Genomic DNA, 17,520 nt, shown 5'->3' on the forward strand with positions numbered 1-17,520 from the left:
CATCCAGCTCAGTTATTCTGTGTTTGTGAAGACGTTTCTCCTCTCATCCATGAGGCTTCATCAGCCTCATCAGCTTCATCCCAAACTACAAAAACAAACAGGCATGCACATGGTGTTATATTGAGGCCGGCAAAATTATTGAGTTAATTTCATTTATTGAACGATTAATTGATTTATTGACGACTGTCACAGGCCTTTGACTTACATTTAGGACTGAATGATTTTGGAATATAATCTAATTATGATTTTTTTTTTAACCAATATTGCAATTGTGATTTAGCATGCAATATTTTTATTTATTTATTTTATTTTATTTTATTTCATTTTATTTTATTTTATTTTATTTTATTTTATTTTATTTTATTTTATTTTATTTTATTTTATTTTATTTCATTCTATTTTATTTTATTTATTTATTGGGGGGGGTGTCTTTTGCATTATTTACTAACAAAAATAATAAAATCATTCTATATCATTCTACAGTATGAAGGCTAGGCCTTCATGTTGTGATGAAATGAAATGAAATAGACTAAAGGTTTGTGTACATGAAACTTTTTTAAAATTTTATTTATTTTTTAATTGCAGACTTTGCGATTTGAAAAATGCACTCTGTTGCATTGCGGTGTCGGTTTAAATTTGATTCATTGTTCAGCCCTACTTACATTCACTTGAAAAAGAAAATGTACAAACTGTATTCTGTTGATTAAAAAAAAAAGAGATTTAAAAAAAAAAAAGCCAATGCTAATCATGTAACACAAATCTTACCCACGTCTTGATTCTTGTACCAAATAAATGCAATGAAGTCTGTTTTATAATCTCAATTTGTAGATTTATTGCTCACAAAGTGCTTCCTCTCTCAAATAAAGTGTTTTTTTTGTTGTTTGTTTTTGTTTCACTTTTCGGTTACAGCAAAACTAGACATCTTGGTATCTGATTTGGTTGACTGTAACTGAAATCTATTAGATCTGGAGCTGTGAGAGTGGACACAGACCTACAGGATGTTAATGGAAAAAAAACCTTTACAAAGTAGTAAACAACACTGGATACATGCAGCAGAGAAGTCCTCAGACACGATGACAAAAACATTGACGGTCTATCGACATCCTGTCTCCAGAGGTTTTGATCACAGAGGTTGTCAAACTCCTGAGTCGGACGTTTCTCAATGAACCCGACTGTCCTGACTTAAATTAAAAAGTGACTGGGTGTGATGGACTTAACAGCCTGTCAAGAGCTTGCAAATGTGGAATAGCTGTGTCAGACCTGGACCTGGTCTAATTTGGTCGTTACACATTAAGAAATATGAAAGAGTGCTTGTATAAAATGTTCAAACTGTGCCATGAAAGTGTCCAGTTATCTTGAGACTCCCGTTTTGATTCTTCATGGATGTCCGGTGATTTTTCTCTCTTTGATTTCCTTTCATCCACAGATCTGTGGAGATTTACAAACTCCCTGACAGCCCTCTGTCGGCTTTAGAGATGCAGCCGACATCAGTTCCATATTAAATGTTCGACATTATTATTTTAGCTCAGAACTTTAATGTAAATATCTCCTCCAGATGTTTCCAGAGTTTATTATTTCTCCCAGACCATCTGTACATCTTCTGGTCCCAGAGTCATAAAAACAGCTTAATTTTTTTAATGCATCCCTTAAAAAAAAAAAAATCCATTAATTATAATTCCTTCACATCTGGATGATTAAGCTGCAGCATTTAGTTTTAGACTTTTCTTGAAGTTCAGATCTGAGTCTGTGTTTCTTTTATTTGATGGCTTGACTTCACCATATCGGAGAATGTGCAGCATAATGTGTCGTGACACGTACATTAAAACATCATTTTAATCTTAGAGACCATTCCTTTTGCTTCTTAATTGCATAAATCTCTTTAAAATCAAAAAATGTAGAATTGACTTGAAATCAATACTGTGTCATATTGTTTCTTTGGTTGGGGAGTGGATAATGAGCAGTATAATGTAGAATTAGAATCTGCTGTGGGTTTCCTCTCACTCTGCCACGAGTCACCTGTTCTCTTATCTCTATCTACCCTATTTTTTTAAAAAGTAAAACAAAAAAAGGCACTGAAAATGGAAAGAAATTAAAAATCTAGGAGTATTGGCAGACATGCGTCCCTCTGCTCAAGGCTGAATTCAATCAGATACAGATTGAAAGTGTTATTTCTTCTGTTTAATTTTACTCGAACTTACTTTGTTACCTCTACCAAGGAGGTTACGTTTTTGGGGGAGTTTGTCTGTGAACAATATAACTCAAAAAGTTACAAACAGATCTTGATAAAATTTTCAGGAAGAAGTGATTAAATTTTGGTGGTGATCTGGATCACTGTCAGGATCCAGGACTTTTTTAAAGGATTCTTTATCATTGTGAGATAGAGCCGTTTTCACCATATGTGTATATAACTCCACCATAAATAGTTGGATTACTTTGCAAAACAATACGAGACAAGGTCACCATCATTTCTGACAGATGTACAAGTAAGATCCAGATCCTGGCAATATTCTGGATACTAAGATCTGGAATATGAAATATGTACTGGGTCATCATAATTTTTAACACTGCCAGGTAACAAATTATTGTACAAACCTGCAACTAACACCAAATTGTAGCAGACAGTCTGCTGAAAGGGAGTATAACATTAAAGTAGGAAGTGAAAAAGATTGACCTGAAAAACCTGAAAAATATTATTCTTTTACTTTTGATGTAAAAAAAAAAGTTAATGTTGAAATAAAAATGTCTTGTGTGTAAAACCAAACCTGTAAATGGTTCTGCACTTTATTTGTGCCACAGTGTTTTGCACAGTTACCTTCATGAATGTGTCCAAACACGTGTAGCTTGGGCTGGACTCTCCTCTGCACCGTGTTCAGTAGCTCCATGCAGCCCACACGCTGCATCTTCTTGGGGACCCAGTCCAGGAAACCTGCAGACAGGGACACACGAATCAAACACACCTCACAGCTAACATGTCATGTGGATAGAGCTGTGGATCAGGACAGCATAAATAGGAGGTAAAAGGGCTGGAAAACAACATTTTAATAACAAAGTATGCAAAAATGCAAAGTCAAAGTTGCAAGGAAAAGGAGATTAAAGGTTTATTACACTTTTTTTTTCTCTTCCAGTTATTCATTGATGAACCTTTAAGTGACTACAGTGAGGTTTGGTCGAGCGTTGCATATTTTTGTTTGTTCTTTAGCTCAGTTTTTGTCTTTAAGTGTTATAAATTCCATCTCCCTTCAAAAAGCCATACATCACATTATAAAAACACGCTCTCCTCTCCATCGCAGACTCCTCGCTTTAACGGCAAACTGCACATCCAAGCACATAAAGAAAAGTCCCGGAAAGCAGCGACAGAAAATAAAGATCAATCACAGACACACACACAGATGCAGACTTCACAGTGTGTGTGACAAGGATGAAGCGCGGAGTGTGTATGATTTAGTGGCTGCTCGACGAGGACGGATGCCGCTGATGCTGAGTCAATAAAAGCATCAAGTCGGAAAAATAAAAAGACTGAGGAGCTCGTGCCTCCATCTTTCCTGCCTTCTGTCGCTCTGCCCAGACAGAGAGACGGAGAGAGGAGAGCAAACACAAAAGGAAAGTAGAGACGAGGGAACAAAAGGACCGAAAAATAAAGAAAATGAGGCCTTATGTTAATGTTTACCAACAATGAGTCCTTTGGGTGTCCTCTGAGCAGCATGAGCGGACTCAGGAAGTATCATGAGAATTAGGCAGGGTATATAATGTTTGTGTTTGCCAGGACTGTAGCTCAAAGATCTGCAGTCTGTACCAAAAAATGTGGATTTAAACTCTAGAGAGCCTGAAAATCCACAAAAATGAGATCTACATCTCTGAAGCAAAGTCTCAAGTTCTGATCTGGACTGGACACTTGGCACCTGAGCTCTCTCTCTCTCTTTTCTGAAGGGCAATAACTATTGAAAGGTGTGTCATAATCGTGCCTCAAGTTTTTAAAGCAAAAGTCCAAATCCAAATTTAAGTTGTGAGGGACAAAACTGAGCTGGGTTTTTTTTTTTTGGTGCAAAGTCAAAGTTGCTTTTCAAGATTTTAGGTGCAAATCAAACCTCAAGTTTTCAAGACTGGGTGAATCGACGTCAAATCTGCTTCTTTAGGATCAGGGCCATGTAAAGCCACAGATATTTCAGGGCAATTTTACATCAGATATCAAGTTTCTAAAGCAGACTGAGGTTAAGTTTTAAAGCTTTGAGGACAAATTTGTTGAGTATGAAGACTTCTGGATCAAGTTGACTTGTTATACAATTTAGAGTAATGACGTTAACGTATTACAGTTTGTTTTGCTGTAATATATAATTTTGTGTTGTATATATTGTTTAATCATATGGTACAATGTTGCATTGTACCCATAGACTGTAAAACAAATGGATGTAGTCTCAATGACATCATCCATCTGTTCCTGCAATAGAGTTTTAAGGCAAATCGTCAACCACGGCCATGGGGCAGGCTTTGAGCCTCAGATCCAATAGGTTTCATTCAAATCAATGTGTCAACTCACACAGGATTCGTTCTGTTGCAGTCCGTCTGCATAGCTGGTCCGTCCTGTTGCAAGTAATACGCAGCCATCCAATTTTAAACGGACGCAGAGCTGTGAGGTATAAATTTAGCGTAGGGAAGATCGAGAGGGACAGGAAGTCATGACTGGAAACTACCCAAAACACCCACTGACTTTCAAAATGAAACAGACCGTGTCAAAATCAGTTAATGGACATAATGAGCTGAGCCAGACCAGGAGTCAACAGGTTTGAGGTTTTACAGCCCAACATGAATGGAGAGAGACTTATCAATGGAGTGGGAGGCACGGGAACTCCTTGGTCTGTGACTCCAGCTGTCTGTCAGTCATACAGCTTGCCGGACTGAACACGTAGCTGGTGTGAAAAAAGTTTACCCTCTGTGCAGGGTGTGCCCATAGTGAAGTAAAGGATTCAGATGGGAGACATTTTTTTTTGCACCAGGCTGTAAACGTGTTTATTTCTGCTGTGAAAATGTCTTATTTTGGCTTGATGTGGTTTCTGGTACTTCTGGAGACAGCCTCACGTGGACACTGGACAAACTGCAGATTTTGGCACTACCACATTGTCTGGTAATTGTGCCCCCATCCAATCATTGTTTCATTCCATATCTCAGCATGGCATGCACTTTACGGCGTTCCATTGACTAATCCCGGGACAGACCCCCAAATAACGGAGACGAGCCGTTCCACTTTTTCGGACCCCCTCCATAGGGGTGCAAGACTAAATCAATATGATCTCAGAAGGTGGAGCTACAACAATGCCACGGGGGGCACGGTTGGCTGTGGAAACACAAATACGATATGGCATGACAGTATGAAATGACATGGCACAAAAAGTGCCAAACTTAGTGCCCTCTTCAGTGGCAAGAACGCGCTTGTAGGTGCTTTTTTTCTCATTTTTGCCCCTGCCCTTCAAAAAGTCTGTGTACGCCACTGCTCTTTAATCTTATTGTTTTTTTTTTGTTTTTTTTTTAAGTTATTTTTTGGGGGGCTTTTCATGCCTTAAACAGGTCAGTGAATGAGAGATGTAAACAAGGTGAGAGTGGGGAATGACATGCAGGAAACAGGCTGCAGGCTGGACTTGACTCCAGGCCAACCACCTGAGAAAGAACCTCATGGGGCGCGACCTATACCGCTAGGCCATCTGCACCCCAGGTCTTAGTTATTTTATTGCTGAATTATAAGTGGCATACGGGAAAAGACATTTTTTTCCCCTGAATGTAATAATGAATTCTAGCATTTTACCGACTCTTTAATCACACCAAACCAATCAGAGTTGGTTTACGAGTCTTAAGTTGGACTGGCTGTGAGATCTGGATGGAAAACTACATGACTACTATTCATCTTTCTCTAAGTTGGATTAAAGTTTAGTTGAAGGAAGACTATGACAGCCCAAAACCCAAACTGTAGAACACTTTCTGTCCATGTAACTCTGCACTGGTGAAAAGTGAGAAGTAGCGAGTCTCATCATTTGATAGATTTGAGCCAGGGGAGAGAAGGGAAAGTGAAAAGGAAAGACTCTCCAGAGACCACTTTAAGTCTCTTCCCACATTCTTATTTTTTCACTACCAAACAGAGGGCTAAAAATCTCACTCAAAGCAAAGTTAATGGACCCTCTCGTACTCAACACAGACATAAAATCTCCCGTGTTCCCGACTGGCAGTGAATCAGTCATGCTGGTAAAGTGAAAGTCGACTATTTTATCCTCTAAATGTATCTACCTGAGGAAAAAAAACACACTTTTAGTACCAGTTGCAGTCTAAAAAGCCTTAAAACTGTGAGTGTATTCTTTTACAAGCCTTCAGAGACGCTGGAAGTGAAGTGAGAAGTTACGAGGGCTTTTTGTGTCTCGGGGTATTTTGCTCTAATGTGCCGCTTGTTTCAAAGCAGCTGCTGCTTTGGGCACTGAGCCTGTTTTCCTCTTTTTGTCTCACTTTCCCTCTCTGTCTCTGTCTCTGCTGTTAACTTCTTCCTCACAGCCAGATAAAGAGGCCATATTTTCCCTCTTTTGCGGACGATCTGCTGGTTTATCGCACCTCGTAAAAGAAGGGGTGCTTCTGCTGCAGTTTGAACAACATCTTGCTTTTACCCTGTCTCCTTCACCTTCCTCCTCCATTGATTATTTATAAATAACTTGAAAGTGATCACTTGTAAAACTACTTTAACATCCATACTTTCCCCTTTTCTCCTTCTTTATTCAGGCAGTTCCTTCAAGTCTTGCAAAAAACTTTGCACGTGTGCAGACGATCTGCTGGTTTATGTCTCCTTCAGTGAAATGATGCTTCTGCTGCAGTTAAACGTCCACTACTTTTTCCTTTTTCAATAAATCAAAAGGGATGTTTGTTGGCCTTAGCACTTATGAAAATCCATGCTTTGGTCCAGATTTTTCACCTTTCCATTCACAGATCACTCCGCACAGTCTGACCCTGTTGGCTGATAGCTCCTGTACCTGTGTTTGAGTGTCTTTGTGGTAATCTGCTGGTTTATCATGCCTTGTAAAAAACCGTGCCTCATCATTTCTGACACTTCCTGATCCAGTTTGCTTCTTTGCGTTTCACACATTTGAGATAAACTTTTCTGGCATCTTTGATTATTTTTCTCTTGCTCTACAGTCGTATACAAGCAATCACCAATTTGCCTGGAGATGCGGCACGCACATCCACTTGTCACCTGTTGTCTCATATTAGAGTTTTTTTTCAATCTACACGGTGTAAGTGTTCTCATTAACAACACTTAGATATGACCCAACATGAGAGAAAGAATGCAGAATGCATCAACGACTAACTTAGTTTACAGTGGAAGCTAAATTAAAATCATATATTTTTGTCATTTGTGCAAATTGTTACATGGAACAAAACTACACACATCTTATAGGTGAACTTTAATGTCCTGGTTTTGTCACAGTTATACAACATGACAACTAGGGATGGGTTCCAAAACAGGTACTTTTTTAGGTACCAATTACCAAATTCTGTCAAAAGTACCGGGTACCGATTCACGTAAAATCAAAAGGTACCATGTATAGGTACCTAAATGCATCCTTGTGACTGTGAGGAATTGGAAGAGTAGGTGATTTTCCATGCTGGACATGAACACAACATTGCAAGGTTAGGGTTAGGGTTATTGAAGAATAATTATGTTAAATTGAAAAAAATACAATATAATATTTCTTTATTAATCAATGTAATGTTTTTACCACATAAACAGAAAAAGTACCAACAATTGGTTCTGTTGAGTACCCATACCAATTGCCAGGTACTGGGCATTGGTACTGTATTGTTTCAAATGTGAAAGGTACCCATCCCTAATGTCGAGTGAGTACTGATTGTATGTATGTGAACTTTTCTTTTAAAGTTCTTCTGCCTGGAATTAGCTTCATCAGTATGAGACGGGTCAAAAACAGAATTTATTCAAAAAAAAAAAAAAAAAACAGAAAGAAAGAAAAATCACCATAACAAACCCAGAATAACTTTTTACTATTTTGAGACTTTTTTTATTCTATTCTTTATTTTTTGGTTTGTTTCATTGACACAACAGGACTATTCTACTCATTGATTCCTAGTTTTATTACGTATTTCCATTTTGATTTCTGAACTTGGCTTCAATAAATATTTATTTGGTAAGTGCGTGATTGGTGACCGGTGGTTGGTCGTTGGTGAGTGTCGACTGGTGAATGCCAACTAGTAAGTGGTAAGTTGAGTGTGTCTTTCCTTTTATCCACTCTTTGATTAAACTTTTTTCTCCCCAAAGAAATAAAACACTCATTGTTTTTTGTTTTCAGTAATACAAAAGTAGATTTTGTTCCCCTTGTAAATAAAAAAAACAGCCATCTACAGCCTGAAAAACAAACAAACAAACAAAAGTCCTCATCGCACATTACTTTGTTCAGAGAACTATAAAATTTGCATTTTTGTGGGTGTTGCTGAACTGACTGACAGTTAAGTGTGGAACAGTCGTCGACTAAAGGTTTTTATGTCCTCAGCTCAGTCATCTCTGCATGTTGCGTAAATAAGATTAGGTGAAGGTAACATTTGTCATAATGCAGTCCCAAATTTAGGTTTCAAAGTGTCTCTTCAGAAACTTCACCACAAAAAAACTGAAATCGTATCAAGTGTTTTTGTCTTTTTTTAAGTTAAAAAAAAAATGTATTTTTAGACTTGATTTGGGCCTCATTTACCTGACCAATCCAGAAAAAAATCTTGTTTCCAGTTACAAGAAATTATGCAAGAAAATTTACTTGAAACTAGAATAATGTCTTATTGAAAGCAACTTTTCTCTTGTTCCATTGACAAACTATTTTTACTTGTTACAAGCAATTTAGACCTTATTTTTCCTTTAAACAACTTAAATTAAAATGTTTTTCTGGACTGGTCAGGTGAATGTGGCTCATATCAAGTCTAAAAAGAAGTTTTTTACTGGAAATAAGACAAAAACACTTGATAAGATTTCAGTTTTTTGCAGTGTAGTGGGTAACATGATGGGACCTCCAAAAATTCAAGGTGCTTTACTTGAATGTCTTTCACTTGAAAATCCACCATATTGTTTGTTTGTCTTCTGTCTCATGCCATTCCTTCCACTCTTGCTTTAAGTCTAATGTGTGTGTTGTGGATGTGTGTGTTTGTGTGTGTTTCTCATGCATTAGTAGCCTGCCGTAGCTGCTCCATATGCCGGTGGCTTACGAGCAGATAGCTGGAGACACTTCGCTAAGCTGAATGGAAAATAAACGGCCGCGCTCGCAGCCGAGACGCAGACACAGAAATCAATCACACACACTCTTCTGAGCACCACAGCTGCAGCGGGAGATGAGGTGTGAAAGTGTGTGTGTGGATGTGTGTGTGAGTGAGAGCAAGTGGCAGAGAAGGAGAGAGGAGTGTGTGTTTCTGTGTAGATGCAGGATGTCAGTTAGTTTGCAAGCTAGCATCTGTGTTTGTTCAAACTCTCGCAGGGTCTTTGTGATTTGTGTGTGTGTGTGTGTGAGTGTGTGTGTGAGGAGTAACACCAGTGTGCAGGAGCTAGAAGGTGATCAGTATTAGGGCTAATGATCTCCTCTAAAGGTGACGTGTGTTTTCACGCAGAGAGAAACTGACAGATCTGATTCTTCACCTTTTATTCATCCACTCGATTCGTCAGTGATTCATCAGAGACACTTTCACAGTTTTCCTTTCACTAGAAAATTAAACATTTACACAGAAATCGCTCATGGTGTGTGGAGATGGATCTGTGCACATACCTTCCTTTTGTGAATGCAATTAGTGTGAAAATGAAAGAGTCGACATTCAGTCACAAGGAGGATCCTCAGGGTGTGACTCCTCAGAGGTCTGCGATCAAAGTGCTCCTCCATCCTCACCAAAACCTACATTTCTGATTATTTCTTCTACATTACTATAAATTCTTTACATCACTGAAAAGTCTGACCTTTTACTTACAGGGCTGTCATATTATAGCAGCATCAACAACCATTGGACAGATCAAAAACAAAGTGGAGCAATCGAGCTAGCTGATTAGCTTTTACTACAGCCTCCCAAAACGTTTCCTCACCAGTCGGCCATTTGTGGACAACTTGTAACAAAGAATCACACACACAGAAGAGGAAGGTGAGTTTTTGTTGGCTAAGACACTTTTGTCACAGAGTGACACAGGTTACCATTACTTTGAACATCATAAACAACAGATGATGACAAGGTGCCGGTATGACCGAGAGGCTAGCTCAAACACCTCATGAGGTTAACTAGGTCGGAGTCCAACCTTTATCACTCCCTACTTCCACCACGATTCCTGCTCTATCTACTGTCATAAACCTCCCTGAATGAAGGCAAAAGAGTCTGAAAATATAACTTAAAAAAACAGAAATGGAAGATGACCTGACAGTAAGTCAACAAGACAAGACAAGGCAAGTTTACATGTTTAGCTTTTTAGACTTAGCATCTGCAAAACTTAAAGAAATCTAACACTGAACAAAGATAATAATAAAAAAAACACAATATGTAAAATAGGGTTGGAAGAAAAAAAAAGATGTAGTATTGTGATTCTTTTTTTTGTTCAAAACATCAACAACAACAAAAAATCCTCAAATTTTAATTTACTTTTAGTCTTTGGTTGAAAAATGGCTGAGATGTCAGATTCCCTGAATAAATCTTATAAACTAACTCACATGTGGTGTGTATATATATTTTTTCAAATATGGCTCCTGATATAGTCTGTAGACATCATCCCCATCATCATTCAACTTTTTCACTTGGTCTGCTGTTAGAAAAAAAACAAAATAAAAATCGCAAAAACCAGAAATATTGAAGAATCACAATTTAAATCGAATCAGCACCACAAAGATCGTAAAAGAAACAAATTGGGGAAAAGCATATCATCCAAGCTCTAGTGTAAAACTATATGATCAGGAAAGAAAGAGAGTAGGAAAGAAAAACAGAACCTGAAAAAAGACTGAAGGGAAAAAAAGAAGACAAAAGATAAAAATTTAAGAATAAGTTTAGGTCTTTAATTTGTTAAGTAAAGTAGGTTTGTTTTTATTTTCCTCTGTTAAACGTAAATATCTCAAACTTTTTGGGGTCACAGTTAAATAACCCAAAATGAAAATCTGATATTTCGACTGCTCTACTTTTTATCAGTGTCAAGGAAAGCAGTGTTATAACAGGGCTGAAGGTGTAGGATGATCTTAATGGGATTTATCATAAGCTCACAGTGCATACTGAAAAACAGCAGATATAGGTGAAGACACATCAACACACTTTTTATCTGCTCCATTTGTTTGCTTTTTAAAAAAAATGTTCTTTTGATGGGTCATTGATTTCATCTGCAGCAGAAATTCAGTGTCTGCTTCTCTTTTTGGTTTTATTTTATGTCTTTGATTTACCCTCAGTTGTTTACACTTCGTTGTGCAAGTCAAAGTAGCACAAAGTTTTCACTCCACGAATTAAATTAAAAAAAGTGGAGCTAGAGGTTTTTAAAAGCAGATTAAAAGCTTTGAAGAGAGGATACATCAGGTAGTTGATGCTTCAACTTTTTGTCAACTTATTGTCTCTGCGGTTGTCTATATGACCAAGAGTGTCTGCTGCTTTCTGTCATGGCTTTGCGGCAAAAGATAATTTTAATTCCAATGAGGCTTTCAAGGCAGAATAATTTGAGAGGAAAATACCTAAGGAAGCCTTTTACCGATGCATGCTCAAGTAGTGTGTTTGATATCTTAAAATTAAAGGCAAACTTTTCTGTGGGGCTCCGATGATGACATGGTGCACCAGGAAGTGAAAGGAGGAGAAAAACAATAACACTTACAGCAGGTTCTTATTAAACTAAAAATGAAGCACTACCTGTTATTTTTATAAGAAGTAGAAACAAAAAAAGTTAGAGCGGATTTTAGTAACATTCAGACAACTTTTGGTAACACTGTATCAAAACAACCTCAAATTATATTCCTCGAGTTGCTAATTTGGTTTTAAGTATTATTTCGGCTTTAAAACTGAGACAGGAAATGAAAGGGTATGAGTCATCAAACACGTAGAGATTAGTAGTTTTTTTGTTATTTTGCAGATGAAATGACTTTATCAGAGGTTAATGTCCTGAGTGAGTGAACAAGACATTAAGTAGAAAGTAGCATTCGAAAATAGTATAGATCCACTCACAAAACTCAGAAATTAAAAAAATATTAGGAAAAAAATAATAAATACCTGCACGCTTCTATGTGTGCACTTGCACCATGATTATTGTCAGCTTTGCATTTCACACATTCTCAAATGCAAATGTGAATTAAGTGATAGAATATGCACATGCCCTGTGCACCTCTAAGCACAGTAAGGAGCATATATATGTATATGTATATTTAATAAGTGTTCCTGTACATCTCCACATGCTTTAGAAAACGTGTATGTGACTAAAAACCCCACAAGTCCTCATGTTTGTTGTTTATTTATGTACATATTGTTGAAACATGTGTGATACATCCCAACATGTGTCTATATGTGAGCTCATGAATATGCATGAATCTGCGTGTGATCTGTGTTAGTGTGTGTGTGATGTAATGCGTCTCTCACCCAGTGGGGGGCAGTGTGTGACCAGGATGTCCGTGTTCTCGGGGATCTGGTTCCACTTGTCCAGCAGAGCCTGACCCCTGGGCAGGTTGAAGCCCCAGCCGTAGTACCAGGGCTGCCTGCAGACACACAGAAAGGTGGAGGTTAAAACACCCGCTGAAGAGGAGACGGACAACATGTGATGCCATGTTAACATCCAGACTTCATCTCCCTCCAGGAGCCAGATGTTAAACCTCTCACTCTTTACACTCCAGTCACATGAGAAACAGACCTCACTGTGAAAACATAAATCTCACCTGCAGAAGTGACACACAACATTCAAAGCTAATAAATGCAGCGTGGCGTAGAGGCGCTTCAGGCTGTGTTAAACATTTGGAGGTGTGCTCACAAACTGAGTCCAAACCAAACACAACGAAACAACCCTTTATTTTTAAGGTGAAAGTCACAGAAATAATGACACACATGAAAATTTAGATACAAAGTTATGTAACAATAAACCCCCTAATAATACAAGGGGAATTTAAAAAAAAACAAAAAAAAAATTTGAAACTTTTTTCCTAAGTTTAGTGCTTGACACTTTCATACTAACTGGAAAAAAAATCTGTGAACCCTTCATAACTTGGAAAAACTGTGGCATGAGCAGGCTGCAGAAGAAAAAGAAGTTGCACATCCTAATGTGCTGAAACTGAGTCCAATGAACCCTTTTTTCAATGACCTGAAAGGGTGAACTGAAGGAGCACCAGTCAGGCTTACAGGTGCCCCAGTAACTGAGGTGTAGTCCTTGTTAAAGCGGTTGCTGGCTCAAATGACAGGAAAAGTCCTGTCATACAGGTAAAACTTTGCTTGAACCGCAAGATTCCCACTGCAGTTTAATCCAATAAAAAAAATCACATAGCTGGATAAGAACCAAAAAGCAAAACTGAGAGTGTCTTCTCGAATCAACACACCTTAGAAATTTGGAACCAGCTCCACAAGTGAACTGGTTTCTGGTACCTGAGCCTACTGGCTACTACCCTTTGCTGCATGTCCTGTCCTCCACCACACCAGTGTCATCTCTTTTCAGTTATCTTATGTCAAAGACTTGAAATCACTCAAATCAAAGAAAAATGATTAAGATGGGGTATAATTGTTTCCAGTATTTCAAACATGAATATTAAGTCACAGATTTTCATACTGAATGTGCAATTTTTCCAACTGCTGCATATTAATATGTTGTAAAAATTAGGGATGTCCTGATCCAACATACTGATCGGTATCGTCGCCTGATATATCTATCATTTTAGGATCAGATAGCATTGGATAGCATCAGATTTCGTTGTGTGGTTGGGACCGATCCAGTTTTCACATGTTTTCAGCACCATCACACTTTACTGCTGCTGTAAATTAAACCACGTTCCAAACATGTCCGCTGCGTGGGACTACTTCTCTTTCAAAAGCAATGATAGCAAAACAGCGTCTTACAACATTTGTAAAGTGAGTGTTCCTTGAGAAGGGACTAACAGGGCTCACTTAAATCTAACACATATGATTCATCATTTACAACAGAATCACCTAACGGAGTACGGGATTTATCAGAGAAAGTTATTTGCATTGGATCGGTATCAGCAAAACGTATCATGAAAAAAATGGACTGGATTGGAAGTAAAAAAATCGCCAGTAAAAATCCCAGAATGTGTCTGTAAATGGTCCATTCATGAGATCATCTTGAGACTTTTAGGAGACTTGATGAAATCATTGCCAAAGAATCTCCTGGCTGACTTATCAAAGTTGGAGGGGTGGGCCTCAAACACCAAGGTCTGGCTGTAGCCCCGTTTCAGACTGTAGCTCCAGAGGGCTGACCAATCAGAAGAAAGGGGGAGTCTTAAAGAGACAGCAGCTAAAATGAAGTGTTTTAAACAGAGGCTGAGATAAAGCCATACCAGGGATACCAGAGCGACAATGTTAAAGAAAAAAAAAAAAACACACCCCCTTTAAAAAAAGTTTCCACTGGCCTCTCAAAGCTTACTAAGACCAAGCATCTGAGTCACTCATCAGACAAAAAACAACCGTTTTTAACACTTTTTCAGTTTTTTGGCTCAATTTCACTAAAGTGGGATAAAAAAAAGGTGTGAGTTCTCAACCTATCAGAAAGATTTATTATGCAACACCCTTCTTTAAAGTTCCTGTATTCTTGAACATACCACATGAGCTGGTGGTAAATTGAGGTTCTTATTTACAATAAATAACCCTCCTGGTGTGAAGAGTTGTGCACAGAGTGTCCCTGCAGTGGGAATGTGGCTCGATACACACTGTACTCTTTAAACTGGGTGTTGATTTTGCAAATTTGAAGACACCTTTGATTTTCTTTTAAAAATAAAAATGTTCCTGCTTCCTTTGGACCTCATGAAATACTTATTTGATAACTGTATTCAGGTTTGTGTGTGATTCTGACCCTTTAATCTGCGCTTCCTGTTCTGTAACCCTTTAAATTTGTTTCCTGAAGCCCTGACAGAAAGTTCAAAGATCCTCAATCCAGGACGACCTCTCACTCCCCGCTCTGCACCTCACACAAACAACTGTCAGCCTGCATTCGCTCAGAGTCTAAACATGCTTTGACCTTTTCAGATGAGAAGATACCCAGAGGGCCTTATGAAGAGCAGTCATCCTCGAGAGAGGAATCAAACAGATCCTAAAAAAAAGAGGGGTGGATGAGCAGAAGGCTACACTGAACATCTCCTTGATCACAGTCACACCCCACATCGCTCCACGACAGGAAGGCGAGGGAGGGAAAAAGGGAAGAAATGAGAGAAGAAGAGGAGGAGAGCCTTGATGGCGGAGGCTCATGTCCCTTTTACTTTGATAGCGGATGCTCGGGTGGTGAGTGACGGAGAAGAAATTAACATGTCACTTACAATCTGTACTCCGATCCATCTTCCTCTCCAAGATGCCAGCGCTTGTGTGTGAGTGCAACCGCAGGCGACGACGTCTTCCGCCGCCGCTGCTGCGAAACCGGCTTCTTTTTAAATTGCCAAGTGCAGTCACACGAAACGCCAACTTTATCGCTGCAGCCGCTGCCCGACGCGTCTGTGCTCAGTGGAACATCAGATGAGGAGTTTTTAGAATAATTTCCGGTGTGTGTGCATGCGTGTGTGTGAGAGACATGTTTCACAGACAGATGGGGAGACGGAAAGAGAGGCCTAAAGAAGTACCTGCCTCACACACACACACACATGCTCTCTTCTCTCTGTCTTACAAAGGTAGCGGAAAAAGTTGATGACGATCATCAGCACAGAGAGGTTTGGTCAAACACATGTGGCAGTGCATCATGGGATATAATGTCCTACTTTGGCTGCAGCGTAGGCTATTAAAATTCCATCACTTGGAGAACATCAGAGACTAAACATTTGTGACGAATGATCTGATGCTGCCCATGAACACACTCTCAATAATTTACAGAGTGAATATTAAAACATTTAGACTGGCCTCGGCATATTAATGGGGCCTGTGGATGTAATATTCATGTCCGTCTTAACATGGACGTCTCAATTAAAGTGGAATGAGCTCGACGCTGCGATTGATGCTCCTGATTCTCCCGATTCTCTTCGTGAGAATGGAGGGACGAAAAGAGATGAGAAGAAGGACAGTAAGGAGGTTTTTCCTCTTGATAACGAAGGTCAGGTGAAGATTCCTCCCAACAGAGCGACGAATAAACAAAGTGAAAGATCCATGATGAGAACGTTATGGAATATGGGGGCACAGATGGGAAAGATCAAGGAAACAACCATTTTTTTGTGTGTTTTAGTGGCGCTAAATCATATGAATAGCATATGCTTTCATAATTTAATTTTTTTTGGTTTAGAAATAATATTTGGCAGACAGAGATGGTTACCTTTCACATTTGAAATGATATGGGTCCAATGCGTGGTACCTGGTAATCGGTATCAACGGTACCAATTTTCTGTACTTTTAGAACCTTCATGTGCTCATGTGGTAATAAAAATTAATTTGTTCAATAATAAAATTTGATTTTTTTTTTAAATTTTAAAACATGTGCTCTTCAATATATAACCTTGCAATGTTGTGTTCATGTCCAGCATGGAAAATTGCCTACTGTTTCATTCCCTAACAGTCACAAGATTGCGTTTAGGAACCTTAACATTGTACCTTTTAATTTTAAGTGAATTCTGCCATTTTTTCTTAATTAATTAATAAATTATTAATTATTTTTACAGACTGCTAATATGTGTCTTTGAATTAGCTTCAAAGACCCAAAATCAACATACAACCTATTTGGTCCCAGCTTTTGTCGCTTTCAAGAGGAAGGTGTTGCTCAAAGTTTTATAAAAGCTTCTAGTCTATTCAACTGTAGTATTTCTGCTGAAAAAGGATCAGAACTAGATTTTTAAAATGCATTTCTTATGTATTTCCAAGAATAAAACCCTTTTACCGTTGCTCGATAAAACATATTTAGTTGCCAAAACTTTGAATTTGCCAGAGGCTTTTGATCACCCTCACTACTTTATGGCTGCCAGAAAAGCAGGTTGATGATTTTACTCAATCTTGAAACAAATCTGATCCCTGAAAAGGAGGCATTGTGCTTTTTTTAAGGATTTATACTGTCCTTCTGGTACCACAGCAGTAGCTTAACATGATTTACAGTCTTAAAAAAATCCACATTTTTCTAAGACTGAGGTGCTTTGTTTTACCTGCTGTCTCTTTAAGACTCCCTGCTCCACAACCCCCTTTCTCCCGATTGGCCAGCCCTCTGGAGGCCAGTCAGGGGCAGATCTATGGATAAATCTTGATGTTTGAGGCCCGCCATTCAAATATGTAATGAACCAGGAAGTCAGGAGATCCTCATGGGATGACATCATCATTTCATCAAGTGTCGTGAGGATCTAGTTCTGTTTTCAGAAAGGACTGTTTTCATCAGTTAGGAATTACATATGAATATGT

General features: G+C 38.5%; 1 protein-coding gene across 2 annotated transcripts in view; it reads right to left on the minus strand.

Moving 5' to 3' along the window:
* mpped1 (metallophosphoesterase domain containing 1) overlaps window positions 1-17,520 on the minus strand; it is a 101,223-nt gene that overhangs the window by 7,801 nt on the left and 75,902 nt on the right. For both annotated transcript variants that reach the window (XM_074698382.1, XM_074698383.1), the window contains exons 5-6: window positions 12,589-12,704; window positions 2,813-2,926 (exon numbers count right to left, since the gene is read on the minus strand). In XM_074698382.1, coding sequence (XP_074554483.1) covers window positions 2,813-2,926; window positions 12,589-12,704 — 230 coding nt within the window. The remainder of the gene's footprint in view (window positions 1-2,812; window positions 2,927-12,588; window positions 12,705-17,520) is intronic.

This window comes from Halichoeres trimaculatus, unplaced genomic scaffold (assembly GCF_033239565.1).
Source record: "Halichoeres trimaculatus isolate MK-OKI-2021-1 unplaced genomic scaffold, fHalTri1.1 fHalTri1_scaffold_21, whole genome shotgun sequence".
Lineage (NCBI taxonomy): Eukaryota > Metazoa > Chordata > Actinopteri > Labriformes > Labridae > Halichoeres > Halichoeres trimaculatus.